At 41.3% G+C, this 21,398-nt stretch overlaps 1 protein-coding gene across 1 annotated transcript in view; it reads right to left on the bottom strand.

Annotated features, from left to right (window-relative positions):
- LOC309374808 (uncharacterized protein) overlaps positions 1-21,143 on the bottom strand; it is a 74,043-nt gene extending 52,900 nt beyond the window's left edge. Inside the window, exons 1-10 of the mRNA XM_081919988.1 lie at positions 20,950-21,143; positions 10,640-10,678; positions 10,044-10,172; positions 8,425-8,580; positions 7,660-7,807; positions 6,482-6,645; positions 5,202-5,336; positions 3,461-3,646; positions 2,172-2,455; positions 792-934 (exon numbers count right to left, since the gene is read on the bottom strand). Of these exons, the coding sequence (XP_081776114.1) occupies positions 792-934; positions 2,172-2,455; positions 3,461-3,646; positions 5,202-5,336; positions 6,482-6,645; positions 7,660-7,807; positions 8,425-8,580; positions 10,044-10,172; positions 10,640-10,678; positions 20,950-20,997 (1,432 nt within the window). The 5' untranslated portion in view covers positions 20,998-21,143. The remainder of the gene's footprint in view (positions 1-791; positions 935-2,171; positions 2,456-3,460; positions 3,647-5,201; positions 5,337-6,481; positions 6,646-7,659; positions 7,808-8,424; positions 8,581-10,043; positions 10,173-10,639; positions 10,679-20,949) is intronic.
- Positions 21,144-21,398: the final 255 nt, after the last annotated feature.

A 21,398-nucleotide genomic window follows, 5' to 3' on the forward strand; every position in this document is an offset into this window, starting at 1 on the left:
CTGTGAGAACAACATGCTGGAATGGATGGGTCTTTGGTCTGATCCAGCCCCTGCTTCTTATATGATCAGTACTAGTTCACATATGATAGTTTACATGCCTCTTATAATTTGGATAGTTTAAACAGGATATCATTGGATATCAAGATCAACACCACTGAACAGCAGCACTGAACTGCCAGTAGGAGAAATCTTGTAGAGCCCTGTATCTCTTTAAAGCAGGCATAGGGAAACTTGGCCCTCCAGATGTTTTGGGTCTACAACTCTCACCATCTCTAGCTAACAGGACCAGTGGTCAGGGATGATGGGAATTGTAGTCTCAAAACATCTGGAGTTCAAAGTTTGCCTATGCCTGCTCTAAAGCAGTTTGTGTCTCCATTCATTTGAAAATATGGGTATCTTTGTAAACATTCTGTTGCATGACTGAGCAGCATGCATTTATTTTGCGCTTTCAGTTTCTACTGTTGGAAGCTGAAGAAGCTGAGACAGAAGAGAGTTTACACAAAGAGGAACTCAAGAAGTGTGGAGTCTTCAGAGGTGATTTATGGGGAATCAGTTTCGTGTGTTGATTTGAAACTACCACACCAACATTTGGGTGCAGTTGTTGAAGGGGGAATATTTGTATATTTAGCTATTTGAAACCCACAAAGGCTACTTTCTTCACTAGCTCAAAAAGGACTACGAGATAGTTGGAGGAACTATCTCAATTTGCAGAATTGCATTTCTTCAAGCTGTTGCAGACTTCCTGTAAATAGCAAGGAAAATTATATTTAAAAAACCAGCTCTTTTCTTACCTCTAGTAATAGCTAGCAGCTCTGCAGAGTATACCCCATTGACTACATAGATTGATTCCCGATCAATCACTTTGTTGAAAGAGATGGCACCAGTTGTTGGGTTGACTCGAAACCAGGCGGCTGGATCACGTCCCATGACGTAGCTGTTTTTGATTAGCAGAAATGAATTGGGCTTCATTTTAAGATGTAACAGTGTTTACATTTGCACAAACTGACTGATTTTATTTGCTTAGTTTAATAGTAGAAAATACTGTTATGTGAGAGCAAACCTTTTTGTTGTATCTTAGAGTTTTGGTTCCACATATTATGCAGAATGAGCAGAGGTGACAAGACTTTGCTGAAGGCACTTCAGCAGTCATCTGTAATGGGTGCTGTAACTGTGTCCTGCAGGGTCCTGAGCAGGGGTTGGACTCAACCTAGAAGACCTCTGATTGTGCAGTTCCTACTTCTGCTATAGCAGGCAGGCACAATCACTGTAGGTAGGAATAATGAGTCTCCAATTTTCATGTCACCAGGAACTCCTCATGTCTGGGAAGGGCCATAATAGAACATCTGCCTTGCATTGGTTTTCATACTAAGATAACACTATTTTTATTGCTCTGTGATTTGCTATTTTATGATTAATAATGTGCATTATTAGCACCATTAAGTATAAATCAAAAGTGAAAATGGGTCTTTCTTCTGCTGGAAGCTTTGGAGTCAGAGATGTTTCTTGGGTCTAGACTGGTTGAAGACCACTGGGATAGACCATGCAGCAAATATTTGTTGTGACTAAATACTAAGGTTTGAATGTAGGTAAACTATAATATTCTTTCAACAGAGGCCTCAAGAATATAGATGAGTACCATTAGTGGATTTATTTATACCACAGTCATTTGGAAGTCTCCATCTCCACAAAACATTGACATTTGAAATTCAGAACTGTAAATGCATTCCTTTAAAAATCAACCATATAATAGCCACAATTCATTTTTGACAAACGCAGTTTAAAGAGCAGAGAAAGATCAACTTTGAAGGTCACCTATTGTATACTAAATGCAGACCCTCCAATGTCCCAGTTTTGTGGGGACAGTCCCAGAATCACAAAAGCCATCCTGGTTTCTGATTTGATCCCGGAATATCCCAGTTTTTCCTTTTCCTTCCCTCCATATCTCAGAAAACAATTAAAAGTGGTGGCGAGATCAGACCCCCACCCTCCATCCTTTTTGGAAACAAGAGCCTTTGCTTTCTCTCTCTGTGTTTATGCATGTCTATGTGTAGGTGCAAAGATGGAGTCCTGCTTATACTGAACACACACACACACACACACACACACACACACACGTTTGAATTCTTGGGGTGAGCTACAAAGAAGAATCCTGAAAACAAAGCCTATCTTACCGGACGTTAGTAGCAATTTTCCCAGTATCCTGGTCAATAGCTTGGAATGTTCCAACATCATAGGTAAGTATAGTTTTAGTTGTTAAGCTTTCAGGTGCAGAAACTTTTATTGAAGTTGGATAAAATGCTGGTCCTTCCACTACATTGGTTATTTGTACTGTAATTGGGGTACCCTGAGAAGCCGCTGAATATTGATATTGTGAAGCCACTGAAGAATGGAAAGGAGCTATGTTTCGCACACCAATACTCAGTGGTATGCTTGAAAATTCTTCATAGTTAATTTCCTAAAACAAAGAAAGAAACAGGATGTAATGCATGCTGTTCTCTGGTCCTTTACACAAGGTATTATGCACATCCATTTATGGATAGTAAAATCATACACATAGCATTTTTATTGTTAGAAAGCCATTCGCTGGAAAGTATCTTGTATTAAAATCATTTGCTGCTTGCATAACAAGACTCTTCCAGAAAAGCTGAATGCAGCGAAAAGGAGAGCCAGCACATACAAGTCAAATCCAAATAAAGCAGTCAAACGATCTTATGATCATTCTGTTTTTTTTAAATCTGTTTAATAAATTCCATAGATTACATATGAATCAGGAAGTTTCCCCAGATGTGCTTCAGACAGAGCGCAGATGTTGACAGATGACACAAAAAATGCAGGAAACATGAAAAGCCATTGTCAGTCCACAGTCCTGTGTGGTTGATTAAGAACCTGACACATGTGGCAAAACTGCATTTCCAGCCCTGGCTCTTGGTCATACCTACAAAAGAGCAGCATAAAAATCTGGGGAGCACCACTGATATCACCCCCAGAATCATGCATATCACTGACCCCACACCTTCTACATCCATACACTGAGTGTGAAAGTCTGCAGATAAGTAATGTAGCCATGTCCCATGCAGGACTGCTGATTGTGTAGACACCCCTTTGCAAACATGCACACTTGATGTGTGCACAACACGGAGATGAATTAAGGCACTATATAAAGCAAGTCAATTGGGAAGCAAAGCTGAAGTTTGGAGATGGGGAACCTGTGGCTCTGCATGTGTTGTTGGACATGTCCCATCAGTTTGATGGGCAGGTATGATGGGAATTGTAGTCCAGCAACATCAGGAAGGCCCCAGTTTCCTCACCTCCTGTTCTAGAGCTTATTTTATTGAGAGACTACAGTTATCTCTCACTCGGTGTTTCTTGGACGATATGAAAAAGAGTGGATATTTTCTACTTTCAATAAACAGTTATAGGATCAGAATTTGACTTTCAATGAAAATAGGAAAATTCTTACCTTTATAACCCTCAGGATACCCTCGTTAGTTGCTCTGTCTAGGACTATGTCAAAGTTGCCATTTTCATTTCCTGAGATAAAATAAAATTCTGCAAACCAATTATCTGTATACTCTTGATCTAAATCAAAAACTTGTATTCTCAGAGCCTCTTGATTGAGTGTATTTTCTACAATGGTAATTGCGTACTAGAAAAGAAAGAAAACAATTGTTGACACGCATGCATGGGTTTCCCACTAACTCGAAAGGCAGTTTGCACATGGCTGCTACTCATTTCAAACTTGCTATGAACACTAATGAACTGATATGTATCATTTGTCACTCATATGGATACAATTAGCTGTACGGAATGAAAGAGTATCATGCTTACTTATGGCATAGTGCACAACAATCTATGGGTGACTGGGATAACCACAGCAAGCTGAAGAAAAGTGTTTTTAGAAGGTCAAAGTTCTCTCTGATAGCTGTGGGACACACACAGGTGGTGCTGTGGTCTAAACGACTGAGCCTCTTGGGCTTGCTGATCAGAAGGTCGGCAGTTCGAATCCATGCAATGGGGTAAGCTTCCATTGCTCTATTCTAGCTTCTGCCAACCTTGCAGTTTGAAGGTGTACCAGTGCAAGTAGATAAATAGGTACTGCTGTGGTGGGAAGGTAAATGGCATATTTGTGCACTCTGGCTTCTGTCATAATGTCCCATGTGCCAGAAGTGGTTTAGTCATGCTGGCCACATGACCCACTAAGCTGTTTGTGGACAAACGGCGGCTCCCTCAGCCTGAAAAGCGAGATGAGTGCCACACCCCATGGTCACCTTTGACTGGACTTAACCATCCAGGAGTCCTTTACCTTACCTTTTTTTACCTTTTGAAGCACACTGAGGACTTTATTTTTTTTTAATTGGGAAAAATAAACTATAATATATAAATGCAATGAATCAAAACACAACTCAGCTTGCTATGGTAATCCCACCGATCCATTTTTTGTTTTGCATATTTTGTTGTTCTCAGCAGCTCAATATAGAGTAACTCCCCTCAACTCCCTCCTAGTTATTTATTTTCTTTGGTTCTCTGCCATATGATTTTAATCCATAAGACGGGCAGCAGGAACCTTGAAGTTGCCCACCAACAGTTAGTATGTGTAGACAATCTCAGCTCTCTTCCATGTAACTCTGTATTTCATTTCCTGTATTTACAAGTCAGTTCGTAAATCATATGGTTTCAAAGCATGCAATCACTATTAAACTTTATTTTCCTTTGTTTTATTTAGAAATATACTGTATACCTATTCTTTTAGGTATGCAGTTGAAACGCTAAATGTTTTTATGTGCAAAATCCTTTATTTTGTGTGAACACGCTATGAAAGGTCAACTCCTGAGAGTTGGTCTAAAACAACCTTCCCCAACCTGGTGCCCTCCACATGTTGTTGGACTTGCATTTCCCATCATCCCTGACCATCAGCCATGTTGGTTGGAGCTGATGGGAGTTGTAGTCCAGCAACATCCCCAGCTTGGAGAAGTCTGGCCTCAATAGTTGTCAGCTTAACATTATCGCAGGTTATACGACATTAGTAGGGCATTCCTTTCAGTGAAATACAGATTCATTTTCCATTCATTTTATTTTTTTGAAGGGAAAGTAGAAACTAGGCTGATAGTCTGGACTGCTTCCATTTCTACTTCCAAAGGCATATAAACCCACCCCTGAGGAATTGATTGTTGCTGGTGATACTGCTTTAGTCAATAGCTTACCGAGCTCTGTGCACATGTTGGAAACTGATCATTTACATCAGTTACAGAAACCTCGCAGGAACATTCAGATGATATTCCATCTGGACCTCCATCCCTGTCTGTGGCTCTCACAACCAGACTGTAGCTTGCATGTTCCTATATAAAAGTGAGGAGAAGGAAGGAAGACAAACGTTTAAACATTCACATTAGTGAGAAAGCACACTTCTACACTGTAGTGCTCTTTAATCTCATCGTGCAAAGTGTTTTACATGGACCATATTTTGTGGGAGGGATTTGGGTGTGTACTTGAACTTTAGGTAAAGGTATCCCTGCCCGTACGGGCCAGTCGTGTCCGACTCTAGGGTTGTGCGCCCATCTCACTTAAGAGGCCGGGGGCCAGCACTGTCCGGAGACACTTCCGGGTCACGTGGCCAGCGTGATGAAGCTGCTCTGGCGAGCTAGCACCAGCGCAGCACACGGAACGCCGTTTACCTTCCCGCTATAAAGCGGTACCTATTTATCTACTTGCACTTAAGGGTGCTTTCGAACTGCTAGGTGGGCAGGAGCTGGGACCAAAAGATGGGAGCTCACCCCGCTGCGGGGATTCAAACCGCCGACCATGCGATCAGCAAGCCCTAGGCACTGAGGTTTTACCCACAGCGCCACCCGCGTCCCACAATTAAAGTGGACTGAAGCGCTAGTAAACAAATCTCTCCCCCCCTTTTAAAAAAGAATCTAACTTATTGTGCTTGAAAGTGAAGGGGGAAGTGAATTGAAAAGTGTAAGGATGAATTTTCATTTAACAGCCCTGCAAACAAATAAGAATAATGCCTGAATAAAGAACAGAGGATATAAGTGAACCTCAGTGTAAGGTTTGTGCAAGAAAATCAGGACGAATTCTCAATAAACTGGTTGTCTGGAGGGATCCTATGATGTGATGTAATGGGATAAGTTATGAAGCATTTTAAGTGTCTTGTTCGTCTCTATTTCATTGACATCATTTTTCGCAATCTCATTCAATTTTGATGCAGAGTTCAGTGGCATTTACTCAGGTAAACATGCACAAAGTTACAGCTTTCTGCATATCTGTCACTTCAACCCATCTTATCTTTCTGATTCCCCCCCCCCCCCGCCCGGCTGATTTTCTCTTCTTGAATAGATGCACAATAGCCAATTATTTTGTGCTGACGTTTCAGAAAGCTTTCTTAAGTCCTGAATAGCTCTTTCCCCTAGCATACAAACTGCGGTATTTCTCAGGAAAAGCAATGCGGTATTTCTCAGGAAAAGCAATGTATTTTTACCTCTCTGTCAAGGATATTTGCAATGTGAAGTTCTCCAGTCTGTTTGTTCAAAATAAACTTTGATGGACCTCCAGGATTTTGACTCACAATCTTGAAGGCAATTTTGGAATTCAGGTTATTTGGCTCATCTGCATCTGTAGCAGTTATTTTCATCACCAATGTGTCTGGAAAGAAGGAGAGGACCACTCAAACAAAAACCTTAAGAGCTGCACTTCAGTTTATTAAAACTGTAAGGATGCCATAATTTGTGAATTCTCCAATATCTTGCTAAGAGGCATTTTCCAAAATATTAGGTATGTGTCAGGGAACTGTCATCAGGGCCGGAGGGAGAGAGCGGGCTCCGGAGGGATTCCAGAGAGCGTCCCGGGATGGGGAGAGGCAGCCCATCTTCTGGGGAAGAGAATCAGCGTAGCACCAGTAGAGAAGGGGGGCAGATGGGGGAATCGGCGAGGCGGTCCCATGACTCCTTGCCTGGGACCAGCGAGGAGAGTAGGGGTCCTCCGCTGCCTACACTCTCCTTGCACAGAAGGCTTCCGCGCAGGGAGAGTAGGAGGAGACTAGGCGTCAAAGAGCTTCTTTGCTGGAAGAAGTTTAAGAAACGCCCACTGACGGATTCTGCCAGCGATTGAGACAGCCACGGGTGAGTAGCTGTCCGGACAGAAAAGGTTCACTCGGGCAACCCAGCCAGGTGTTGGCACTGGCTTATGCACGAGCAACCCCTAGAACCATTACAGTATGTTTCAATGAAGTTCCCCAGTCTCTGCTAATCTGCAGCACTACAAATGTAGCAAACTCCGACGTGCCTTTAAAATGCATCATTTTGGTTATTTCGGGAACTTCTGCCCCCCCATGTCTCCAGCTCCCATCAGCTAGCATGGCCAATTCTGAGGAATGATAGGAGTTGTAGTCTAGCAATCACCTGGAGGGACTACAGTTTCCCATATCCCTACTCTACAGACACAGGGTTTTGGCCTGCAATCCTAAACCCACCCAAGAGCAGCCCCCATTGAACACAATGAGGCTTACTTCTGAGTACAAGTGCATAGAATTGGGGAAAGGGCAACTGAATGAGGTGGGTGAGGAATCCCAGATTGAAATGGAACATGATGAGAAAGATAGATACATACGTATTTTATCCAGTGGCAGAAATGGCTACAATGTGTTTGTAATGTACTTACTGTCCATGCTGCCCTCTGAAATTGACCCTGAAAACACAGATTGTGTAAATACGGGTGAATTGTCATTTACATCCAGAATCCGGACTCGAAGGTCAAGTGGTGTTTCCACCGATTGTCCAGTAACAACATTTATAGCAAAGCACTTAATCTGCATTAAGAAATAAAAAACAAAAAACAAAGATTAACTCAGAAGGCGTATGTAGTATTCAAAATACCTAAAACCATTCATTTGTTAGGTAAAATAATTTATCTAATTTAAAAATACTGCAGGATTAATAATAATAATAATGTTAACAACAATGTATTATAAAATACAGTCTGCTAAATTTTTGAAGTTTAAAATAAGGGGTCATCTTATATACGGAGAGTGCATAGTGCATTTTCTTAATTTTGGGTTAAGAATTTTGGGTTAAGAATTTTGGGTCGTCTTATACACGGGGGCATCTTATACACAGAAAAATATGGTATGTGTTGCTCCTTAAAAGGCCCTGTAGTTCCCACCAGATGCATCTGCGATGTTAAGGGATGTAAGAACAACCCAGCTGGATTAGCCAAGTGGCTCATCTGGTCCAGAAGCCTGTTCTCACAATGGGCAGCCAGATGCTCTCGGGAGGAGCCTGCATGCAGGACCAAGTTCAAGAGCACTCCCCCCATCTTGTGGTTTCCAGGAACTAGCATTCAGAAGCATACTGCCTCGGACAGATATTCTAGTTCTAGGTAGTAGAGGGGGAAAACGTTATAGTTTTGCAAACACATAGTACTTACAACAAACATTGGTGTCTCCTCTCGGTCTACTATTTTTGTTATATTAATTTCCCCAGTCTTTTGATTAATGATAAACACTCCAACAGGATGCTGATCAATTCCTACTCCAGAGATTCTGTATATAAGTGACTGAGTTTCTTCACAATCTGATCGGATCTGCAACAGAAAACAAAAAACAAAAATTAGCTATGTTTTTCTCAACCCTAGATTTACATATGTATTTATTTAAATGTGTACAAATGGCTCTATATTCAAGGAACATTCTCGTGAGATGGCCTACTCAAATCAGTAGTGTAGTAACAAAACAAAAAAAGGGGGAGGTAAGATTTTGCTACTTGTTTCATGCAGCTGGCATACTTTGGTGCTGGTTTAGATGCAGACCTTGGCTTAATAAACCATGGTTTATTAACCTAGGAGCAAGTGTCATTCCGGCAGTGTCATCCCCATCTTTCCAATCCCCCTTTCTCCTCACACGCCAGCTATGACATTTTGATTGTTGTTTCTTTAAACCATGGTTTCCCGCTCTCTCCAAAATGCAAACAGTGGTTTCATCCTGGTCTATTCATCTAAATGTGAAACCAGGATATAAGTGCATGAGAGGAGAGGATGGGGAGGTAGCACTAATTTTGATTATGTCCCCCAAGCCTCCAGGGCAAATTGAAGGGGCACAATGAGTTGTAGGGGGATGGAGGAACAGACAAGAGTTTCCTCTGCTCCTTGCACTGCAGGAGTGGAACTCTCTGGAGGGGCTTCTCCTGTCAGCAGCTGCAACTTCAGGTTGTTAGCCGGTGTATCATTTATTGTAGGCCCATCCAACTCCCTAAAGACTGCAATCTACTCCCAGTATAAAACAACTGGCAGTGATCTACCCATTGTCATTGGGGGGGGGGGGGAAGAGTTGCTGAGCTTTTTAAAGGAGAGGTTGGATTTCTTGAGCTTTTTTTGTGGGCGGGGGGGGGGGAGGTCAGAGATGCTGATCTTATTTTTAGGGCATAGTTGTTGAGATACACTTTTAGTTATTATTACCACCACCACCCCGGACTCAACCTTGAAGAAGAAGATTCCAGCACTGTGTCTTGTTACAAAACATTACGGTAGCAATTCAACTAAGTTTTACTCAGAATAGATCTATTGAAATGAATGTATTAAAGTAGGCCTACACTACGTAACACAGTAATTGACTCCCATCCTAGCAAATGGGGGCGGGGGGGCAGCTGTCCCCCCAATCAATAAAAAAACAATACAAATCTGCCCCCCTAACAAAAGCCTGCCCCCAAACAAAAATCCTGGCTATGCCCATGCACCCTTAGTCATAGTCACACAACTAACCTTTATTTTAAAGAGAGTGTGTGTGAGTTAGACACCACACTTTCCAAAAATATCTCCCAGACTGTAAAAAAACAGTTGTTGGTACTTTAAGTTTTTCCTCATTATCAACCTTTATCAGATCTTTGCTGTAAGTTTCGCACACTGAAACTGTGGAGTCATTTATTTAAGCCCAGTGGACTTTGCTACTTAGTCAGTACATGGGAGGATCTCTGCCTTGTTTGCTTGGTAATCTACAAGTGTTGCTTAGTAATTTACAAGTCTTGAACTCTTCTGATTTGCTTGGAACTTACCCTTGCAATTGGATTCCTCTTTGAATTATCTTCCCCTTCTCTACAGGCTGCAGCAAATTTAATCCATTCTCGTTTCTGCCTGTGGTGGCTTTTCCATCTCTCCATGCCTTTTTCATCCCATTCTTTCACCTTGAATAAACAGCGTATAAGCATTAAAAGGACTAAATGAACACCATGAGGACCAGTTGTTCTGAATATTGAATGTGGTTTGATGGAAAAGTGGGTGACTCAGGGTCAGGGTTCTGAAGGAGACAGGAGGAACATGTGGAAATAAGGCCCATGTCCAGGAAAGGATGTGTATGGTGGGTAAGAAGAGCTGGAGGAGGGCTGAATTTCATGTAATGGTTCAAAATAGGGTGTTTCGTCTGCAAGTCTTTGGTTCATATGTAATAGAGTTGTAGGATGCACCAGCAAATAGCTGCTTTACATAGTGATCCTATGCTTTGAAAAACAAACAAAACCCTCAGAAGTCCCACTGTACTAAAAAGCCCCTACTCCCAGATACCTGGGAGTAAGTCTCATTGAGCCGAAGTCTCATTGTCTAACTAGACAAGCATATGGTTGTGCTGCTAGTAACACTGTGGTGATTAAATTACCTGAACATGAAAAGCAGCAGTGCTGAACTCCAAGGATACCTAGAAGTGGAACAAGAAAGAACAGTCAGCGCAATGCTCACCTTAATTTCCCCCACTTATAGAGCTCATAGAAACCCATCTCATCTATGCCTTTCAAAGTCTGCATCCTCAGCCTTCATATTGCTAAAATGTATACAGATTAAAAAGTAAGAATCTGATTCCACAGTGTCCTTGCACAGGTCCATTCCCTCTCCTGTATATTTTCCTTCACATTACGGCCACCTCTTCAATTAAACCAATGGATTTCATGCACCTCTCACTACTAGGGAATGCAATATGTAAATATGAATTTGCAAGCATCTGTATAATGAATAGCCAAAACAAGAACAATTTCTCATTTTATTCATGAATGTGAAATGCAAGTCAGTGAAATCTCTAAATCTCTATTGTAATATACGCATCAGATTACAAGCAGATTTTTTTAGGGCCTGTCCTCATGTTGGCTGCATATTTAAAAGCACTACACTGTGCAAACAGATACTGTATCTTTATATTCACACCAGAGATTTTTACAGAATGCAAACATTAGATGAAAATGAGATCATGCTCATGTGACCATAGAAATTTCAGTCATCCATGTCTTAATCTACTAACAAAAATAAAAGTAAGTCAACTCCAAGAATTTCATTAGTGAACTTTTTTTTGCACACACCATCCTGGGCACCCACAGGGTCCCCTACTCAACAACAACAATTCCAATTGATAAGTCACCCTTCACCCACCGAGGCCGCCTGAGACTCCAGTGACAGTGTTGAATAAAGGAGCGCTCCCAGAATATGGATCTGCTCCTTCCAGAGGACTTGGGACACATAACACTTCTCTCTTTTCAGGATTCAGCTGCAGTTTATTGGTCCACAGGTAACCCATCACTGCCTCCAAGCACTGGTTTAACACCTCACCTGCCTCTCTTGACTCAGTTGGAACAGAGTTGGGGTGTCATCTGCATATTGATGACACTCTGTAATGAATAGAATAGGTTGTGGGGGTGCTTTGTTGCAGTGAGGTTTCGGTGGCCAACAACAGTTTCCCCAGCTTTCAAATGTGGCCACGGGTCCAAAAAGGTTAGCAACCCCTGTGTGTTCTTCACACGTGTTCAGACAGCTGCTTCCTCCTCTTTAAACGCAAGCCATTGTTCTGGGGGGTATCAGATTGTATTGGAGGGAATGCTTGCTGAGTGAACTAGTAGAAACACACAGCCTTTTTATCACCCGTCTTCAGACAACTGTTCAGCTCATTCTCTTACTGACCTTCAGTTATAACTTTGCCCCAAAGCCAAAGGACGACATGCTGGCATTGCACATAACAAAACTTTAGAGAAATGGTGGAGAACTTCAAGCTCAGGAGGTCCTTCTTTCTGACCCTGAGGACTCTCCCTAGACAACCCCTCCACAGGCCACACCCCTCACTAGTGCTGTTCCACACCCTCCTTGAATGTTTTAACCTGGCTGGAACAGGCCCTTGCACTGTGAAAATGCCACTTCCTTGCCTGAATGGAGTTATTTGCTTATAGAAACCCCTGCCTTAGGTGTGGCTGGAATGTAGCCTCTGATGCAAAAGTAAGAATCACCATCACTGTTCCCCTCTACCCCCAACACTTTGGATCTTGCATGTGCCCTCCACAAGGTTTTCCACAAGGGGATGTGGCTTTTGGAATGAAAAGCCCACCCTCGCTTTAGAGGTTCTACTTTCTTCCTGACTGACAAGTCACATCTCAAATGTGGAAGACTTTTGGGAGCACTCTCCAACAAAGCATGAACAGATGTTCAGAGTGAAGCATCTGGTTGTCTATATAGAATACTTCGGATTCCTGTCTTTTCTATTAACTTTAATTAAATTTAGATCAAATTCTTTTGGGCAAGATTCACTGAGTCTTGGACTTCCACTTGCATAAGGGGCTTCTCCCCTCATCTCCCTGTTTGTTTCCTGCACCTCCAAATTTGACATGGGTGGTGTCAGGCAAAACCCCAGAACAGCATGTTTAGGAGAGGATTGTTCTGTTTGGCAAAGCAATATGTTTGCCCTGACAGAATGATCAACATAGCACCATGTTGAATTCCTCTATTTGAGTGCACGTGGGCAGGCAGATTTGCCCCAAAGTTCCCACCATCATCAATTTACTTAGACTGCTTTTAGCAGGTTAAAAAGATTGGGAACTTGAGGAGCAAAAGAAAAAAGGACAAATGTAGATGATGATGGGGGGAACCCAATGTAAATTTCACAGCAAACTAGCAACAGTAGACGTCTTTTAAAATATATATGAATGAGAGTCAAATAAAACTCTGTTTTACAGGTTACATAAAAGACAGGTTAGCTTTATGAGAAACACAGTCATCTGAGCATCTGTATGGATGGTAATTTTCCAACAATCATCCTCAAGATGGTGCATTCAGCTTCCATCACTCTGGCCAGGGGTGCCAACTTGAATAAAATATTGGTGGGTCCAGGTAAACCCTGCCCCACATAATCAATCACAAGGCTCAGCACACACACCATTTGAATGGCAATGGCCATCAACTTGGGGGGGGGGGCTCAAATATTTTACTAGGGGACCTCACCCCCTTGGAGTTGGCTCCTATGAGCCTGGCTGAGGTTGATGGGAGCGGTAGTACAAAACAGCTGGAAAGCATCACTTGGAGAAGGCTGATTTATAATATGTGGGCTGAGGTGGGGGGCATACAATTTGACTAATAATAAACAACTATCTGACTTTTAGAAGACATCTGAAGGCAGCCCTGTTTAGGGAAGTTTTTAATGTCTGATGTTGTATTGTATTTTTAAAATTTTGTTGGAAGCTTCACAGAGTGGCTGGGGAAACCCAGCCGGATGAGCGGGGTATAAATTATTATTATTATTATTATTATTATTATTATTATTATTATTATTATTATTTATGATATGTTAGCAAGTCTGAGTTGAAAAAGATTGAGGGGAGGAGTTAAGGATCTCTTTCCAAATTAGAGATATAAGTATCAGTCCTTCTGTAGCCAAAGTGTCAATATCCACTTGCAAGAGGCGAGTTTTGTATGCAGAATTATAAAGAGCAATCTTCAGAAGGGAAAGTCCAAGGGAATTCCCCAAATCAAACTAATGAATAAGACTGAGCTTATTCAATTATGGCCTGGCCACAGAATCCTGACTGACTGTTGGGGTGGGTGGGGTGGAAATGGAATGTAGTATCACAGAGAAGAGCATGGGTGACTGGATCTAATCATGAACACCAAAATATACAGCACTGCAAAATGTTGCTGTTGCAGGTTCATTCTATTTCTGATGTTCAGGTGCCATTGCTTATGTCGCCAAAACAGACCCACCACCCCACAAGAGGTAATTAGCAACAGGCTTACGAGAAACCCAAGATTTGCAGAACTACAGAAGACTTTTGGGGAGGGGAACACTAAGGGGCAGGAAACCTGCAAGCAACCCAAGGAGAATAATTATCCAAATACGGTAACTCTTAAGTGGTACAGTCCAGGACCCACCCGCTGGATCATCACCTTGTTGCGGCTTGCATGTTCCTATGACCCTTGTGAGCGAAGCCGTCAGGAATCTCACACTCCCAGCAAGGTCACCCAAGGAAGTAAGGTCAAAGGGAAGGAGCTAGAGAAAGAATGACCCAAGAAGTCCTCAATGGCAGAACAGGCGGATGATAACAAGCGGTATGTTACAACGGCTGTGAAGGCGGATGAAGTCTGCAGAGGCCTCGAACTTAGGGCGCAAGGGAGAAACGTGCTAAGAGGAAGGCACGCTTTGCAAATCCACACCATGATCAACTCCTGCCCAGAAACCAATGTCCCCACTGTGTAAGGACGTTTGGATCCAGAATTGGCCTCCACAGTGACTTACGGACTCACTGTTAAAACCGTGTTTATGGAAGACAATCTTACTCGGCTATGAGTGAGTGCCAAGAATTAGACAGTCCAGGAGGGCTGTAGTCCAACAGATGGTATCAATGACTACTTCATAGGAAGGCTAAGAGGAAGCCCCTTTTGAGTCTGTACTAACTACTTTCTCCAAATATTTGAATGAACAGAGCACAAAAGAAGACTACTGACACTCAGACAGTTTATTACCTCAAAGAACAAAGGCAGATCTACTCCACCTATAAAGATGGGTAAGCATTAACCTATTAAAATTCAGCATGTGGTTTTGCCTCACCATCCCATGAGAAAATTCTAATTTGCACCTCCACTTTTCTTCTTCTGTGGTCCAGGCAACACAAATGCTTGCTATGACTGCTAACTTATTTAGCACTTCTTATTTCCAAAATGGATGGTGATCTTTCTTAGCTCAGTTGTCATGACAAACTTATGATATACTTTACTATCTGTTTATTTAACAACATTTTTATACCACTTAAAATCGTCAATAAAAATAAATATTAGAGGGGAAAATGCCACATATGTAGGTGTTTAGAGAACCATGTACAGCCTTAGGGAAGTAAGAAATGGTATTGGGAGCTGGAAGATCTTGTACCAATACTACTTCCCACTTCCCTAAGGCTACAACTGGTTCTTAAAAGCCTACATATGTAGTAATTTTCTGCAATATGTTCAGAGTTAAATTCAGAGTGTGGTGGTGGCAAGCAGACAAAAGGATGTCAAGTAGGGTTGACTTTTCCCTTAGGCTACTGTGGACTGAAATAGTGAAAAGGCCTTAAGTGCAGTGCAAATGAATGCCAAATAATCATGGACTTCACAGATCTGATGCACATCAAAGTGCATTCCAAATAATCCATTCCACAGATATGCCCCCTGTTAGACATTCATTGGTTTTCCTGTACAAGTGTAGGAGTTGTCTGAAGTCATCGTTAGAATTGCTACAACTGCTGTTAGAGACTCACATGATTTACCCCATCCATACAGTATGTGTCTCTTGGAATGAAACATTCTTACTAGACCTGTTGAGTGTTACTTTCTAATGGAAATATTCTCAATGGAACTAGCACATAGCTTTAAGACTGTCTATAATATAGCCAATGTTGCCATTCTTAAATCTATGAATTACAGTTACATCACTGCAAGTTTATAGTAAAAAGACACTGGACTGGGATAATTCATATAATGAAGAGAACAATCCACTGAGAACTTTTTCTGCACAAATTCCTCTGAGAGGCATTGAAGCAACATATAAAAGCATCATAATGTTTTCATGGATTTTGGTGCGGTTTGCATAGGAGATCTTGCTAATGGTATTTTTGCCCATTTTCAACAGAGACACACTAACTGCAACTCATGAGTATGCATTATTTTTGCTATCTTAGCTAAGAACTAATTTGGGGAAACATATATGTATTTATTTCTTCTTTTGCAAAAAGTGAAGAAGATTGTTTGCTGCCAGTTCTGCTTCTGAAAAGGAGAAGAATGTATATATTAAAAAACCCCCAAAACTTCTCAGGAACATTATCCATGTAGTGGAACTACCTTCTCTTTTTACTTATGACCACTGTAGGTCTCTCAACATTGAGGGATGAATGATTGTATGTATGTAATTACTAATATTTAATTTTTATGTGTATATCCCACCTTCCCCCAAGGAGCTGAAGACAGTCAACATGGTTCTCCCTCCATTTTATACTCACAACCCTGCAAGGTAGGTTAAGGTAAGATATATACTGGCTGGCCCCAAATCACCCAGTAAACTTCATGGCTCTTTGAGAATTTGAGTCCTGGTCTCCCCAATCCTAGCACAACATTCACCAATGCACCAAAGGTCATTAGTGAGCCATCAGTCAAGGGCATAGTTGGTTGCAATATACAGCAGCATGGTGTGGGAGAAATGTTCCTTGATCTGAACTTAATATTTGATATTTTTACTCAATGTGGGGGGTGATTTATTGTGGCATATTAAATTATGTGCACCAGGCCAAGAAATAAGTCTTTTGCTGCATTTGCTTTGATGCAAAATTTCTCATGCCAACAAGGACAGTGGTAAATTCAAGATGCTCATGTGGATTGTGAGAAAGGAAAATGGTCACTCTAGAAACCAGCACTCATTAATACAGTCAAGAGTTTCCAAGATGCATGCAGATTCCTGCCTGCCTCTAAAAGTTTCCCATGCATTTCAGTGGATGGAAGTTAAATCAGCATGTGCATTCCTTTGTGGGTGTTGTTCAACTCTCTCTAGTATAGTGATTTATTCCACTGTTCAGACAGGATTTCTGAAGTTATTGATCTTCCGATGCTTGAAGCAGAAATCCTAAACACGCTTAATTGGGAGTAACCCCAGTTGACTCAGAATGACTTACTTCCAAGTAAACATGTATTAGTCCATGTGTTGTTAAAGGGATGAATTGGGAAAAAAAATTGAATGTTTTAAATGTTTGAACCCAGATTCCCAAAGTCTGAGTAGTTATTTCAGATTTGCAAGACTGCAAAAGAGATCAGCTTCAGAGTTCCATTTCTTTAATATGCTGCTCCACAACTTCTACTTCAAAGCCATTTACAAACATGAATTAATTAACTACTATCAGTGCCAAGACAATATTATATGCAATTATGGCATACTCCCTGCTCCACCTACTTGAATCCAAGTGACTGAACATGCCCTTAATTCCTGATCTGTTCTCTTTCCCAGTGCTGTTCTTTTTAGGAGTTGAGCCTGTCTCTTTGAAGTCAGGCAGGGTATTGCTGTGAACAGGGCTGAGTATTCAAGCGCATTATACTATTAGTCATCTTTGTGCCATTGTAGTGTGCAGTTGTGTCAGCATTTTGGACTATGCATTTTATTCCTGCGCCAAACTCCCACTGAAGAAGATTAGATCTTTCCTTTTATTACATTTATTTCCAAAGTTCTGTAACTTTGCAGTCGAAATCCTGGCAGATGGCGTCTCCAAGCCTAAACACCATTATATGGTTAGAAATCCCACAGAAATCAACAACTCAAACAGGATGTGTATCCATGTAATTGCATTCATGATTCAGGCCTAAATATCTAGGTACCTGGTATCTGTCTTCAAGTAATGTTTCTTTTTAAAAAAGTTGATGTTTAAATCCAAGCTAAGTCATTGCATTCATGAATGTTAATAGCTTCTTTGTTTTGTTTTTTTAATTAAGAAAGGTAATTGTATTTCAAGGATACCTGCAGAATCATGGGCCAAATCCTGAATTCCAGAAATAAATTTGCCAACAATTTTCAAATTTGTTTTTCTTCCAAGTTTAGGTAACAAGTCCATATATGTGACACTTGTTTCTAATTATGTAGAAAGCCAGCACCATCCCTTTGAGCTAATGGATGTAGCAAATAGTCAGCTTTGGAAACTTAGGATGACTTTTATTCAGAGTGAATGGGAAGAATCTATATTATTGCTTAATAGATAAATTGTACTTTTCTTGGGCTGCAGTATAGGGAATATGCAGGGTCCCTAAGGATAATTGAGTCCTTAAACAAATTGGCCTCTGATCACATTCTAGAAGTTCAGCTCACAATAGGAAGGTTTGTGGTGGCATCATTAAATAACCCATTTTTTTTTTGGTGCATGACACACCACCCATGTGCCAAGTGATCTTGTAACTGAGCTCTGAGCATGCACTAGACTGTAGCCATTCAGGTCAACATCCAGGCTATCTTTCAAAAGGCTTAAACATGCTGAACTCCTAATACAGTGGTACCTCAGGTTAAGTACTTAATTCGTTCCGGAGATCCGTTCTTAATCTGAAACTGTTCTTAACCTGAAGCACAACTTTTGCTAATGGGGCCTCCTGCTGCTGCTGCACTGTCAAAGCACGATTTCTGTTCTCATCCTGAAGCAAAGTTCTTAACCTGAAGCACTATTTCTGGGTCAGCAGAGTCTGTAACCTGAAGCATATGTAACCTGAAGTGTATGTAACCCGAGGTACCACTGTACTGGATTGTCATCACAAACCTGTGTGCAATGCCTCATCCTGGATAAGATTACTTAGTCCTCTCAAGTTTGCTGTGACACTCCATTAAAAATACATACAAGTAATCTAGCTTTTTATTTTAATAATTGGAAGGGAAAATGAAGGTGTCTGGGTGAAACAATGAACAAGAGAATTGGCCAAGTGGAGATGGCATAAACTAGTTTTCATCAGGCAGGTGGTAAAGAAAAAATGCACTGCCTTCATGAAGCAAGCCTGTACAAGTACTATGAACACAGCCCAAACAGAAAAATCAGTATTTTGCAGTGAGTACTCTTTGGATCAAGCAGGTGTTGAAAATTCAGATCAGATGGGGAAATATGTACTGACCCCCTCCCAGACCAGAACATTTGTTTCAAAATAAAATTGCTAGTTTTAACTTTAGATTTTTTTCTGTTCTTCTGTTATCTAGAATATTAGCACTGGTTCACATGCATATCATAATAGACATTGTGTGTGTGTGTGTGTGTGTGTGTGTGTGTGTGTGTGTGAGAGAGAGAGAGAGAGAGAGAGAGAGAGAGAGAGATTCTGTGGTTTGGGAAACTCCACATTATGAAGAGATTTCTCTTACTTCTGCCTGTGAAGTCCCCTCAGTGATCATGCTCTCAAACAAAGATTTGGATATGCCGAAGAGCTTGGGAAATGCCTGTAAGATTACTGGCCTTTCTCCCCTCCACACCCAGGCAATGCAAAGTTACAAACTTCAAAGGAAAACCCCATTCACTTTAAAAGACCCACACCCCATTGGGTTCATTGGAGTAGTTGCACAGTTATTTGGATGAAGGCCTCTACAGACGACACCTGTGTTTATAGACATTTTCTCAGTTTTGTCAAAAGACGGCTAAAAACAGACCTGTTTCATATGCTAAAAGAGACAACTCTTCCCAAATAAATGTCAGAAGGCACACCTAACATATAAATCTCTGTACTTAAACCCCAGCCTTAAGAAATACATGCTATTTAATTATTGGGTCTTGGTCTACAGATAATAATGAAAAAGATGTATCAATGGCCCAGTCTAATTTCTAAGAGCAAGCAACATTCCAGGCTTTGAAGAGACCTGAATCTTGCACCAAACATGTAGGTATTGATTCATTGCTTTGCTTTTTGCCAACTCTTAAGTTATTTACTTGGCAGCTGACTTCATTGATTAGTTCTGATTTATCAAGTGTGAAATTGTTAATTGGGCATTGCTTCTTTCCTTTGAGCAATGAACAGCAGAGTTTCGCTCTGCCACATCATCTTAGAAAAATTTGATACATTACCGGTAGGAAAAGATAGTGGTGGGGGAATGTGCAAATTTACATTTGGTCTGAAGAAATCCTATTTGAGAACAGATTGCAAAGAATTCTGTAGCATTCTTAAGATTATAAGGTCACTTGCAACTGGTGCCATTTTTGTGCCACAACTCTTCATGAACACCTCCACCATTCACTTAGAATGGCAATGGTGGCCATCTGAGAGGTGCCGGAACTGAGTTCCAGCAAGTTCCAGCTGAAACCCCCCCCCTGCTTGCAACCATTCTAAGTGCAAGAAAAAGCAATGCAAATTACGATAAATGGAGTTACATGACAATATGGACTATCCAGCAAGGCCTCCAAGGCCACCAAGTTCTGTCTCTACAATCTCTCAACATTTGATTGCTTCAACGTGCCTAAATGTCGTTTCTTCCACAGATAGCACTTTCCCGTGTATAAGAAAAACAAATGCAGCCCAAAGCTCTTACATAAAGAAGTACCATGCTGACGAATTTTCCTGTTTGCACATGTATCTAGAAGCAGGTTTTCAGTGACAGACTGGAGAAATCTAACTCCGAGGGATTTGAGCATCAAATCCCAATAATAAACAGCAAACTATACAATCTTCATGCAGTACAGGAAAAACAATATATGCCTGGATAAAGATTGAAAGAGTTTGTCCCAAGGTTTCCACTTTTTTGCTAGAAAGCATACTAGCAAAAACAGATAACAAGGGATTGCTCGTTATATAGAGTGGCTTTCAACTAAGTCATACTTGAACTAGACCCTTGACTAACATGTCCATTGATTACAATGTGCAGCAAGCCCTCTCCCAGTAGTATCTGGCTCTCTGTTTTAGATATTAAACATCTAAATAAATGGATTTAATTATATTTAGAGAAAATGGGTGGTTTTGTTACTGGGCAATCCCATGATCGTTTGCTCAGAAGTAAACTCGGTCAATTTCTATGGGATTTACTCTCTAGCAAGTTAATACAGAATTGTAACAAAAGTCTTCCTCCCCCCTTCCCCAGTCTTCACTTCCGATTTACAATGCAGGAATAACCAAAGCACAGAGAGTTACCAGCATCGTCAGCACAAGAACTTGAAAAGTAACACTGGGTTTGAAAACAATTCTCTTAAAATCCATTCTTACCGTTAAAATGAACAGCACAGCAGCTGCTCTGTAAGTTAGCCAATCCATTGCATCTGTTGTCTCTTAGGTCCAAGAAAGGGACGATAACACTCCAGGTGGCTGTGCCCTCCCCCCCCACCCCTTGTGACAGTGCCTGTAAAAAGACACTGCGTAGATGTTCTTTCACCCAGGCTTTGGAGGAGTCTCTGACTTCCTCAGATCAGAGCACTGAAGATGCTGCTTAACCAAGTGTGTTCCTCCACCCAAAACCTTTGGGCAGGTCTTGAAATGCTTGACAACATCATTATTGCTCCAGGGGGAAAGCCAAAGACACACCTTGATACTTTTTGCGATGAAACACTTTGCTGGGCACCAAACAGAGCATTATAGAGAGAGACAAGACAGGGTGTACTGGGGAACTACTGAATGAAAGTCAGAATTACCCACTACCACTACACAAAAAGCTGCAC

This window comes from Podarcis melisellensis (genome assembly GCF_964234715.1).
Source record: "Podarcis melisellensis genome assembly, chromosome: 7".
Classification (NCBI taxonomy): Eukaryota; Metazoa; Chordata; class Lepidosauria; order Squamata; family Lacertidae; genus Podarcis; species Podarcis melisellensis.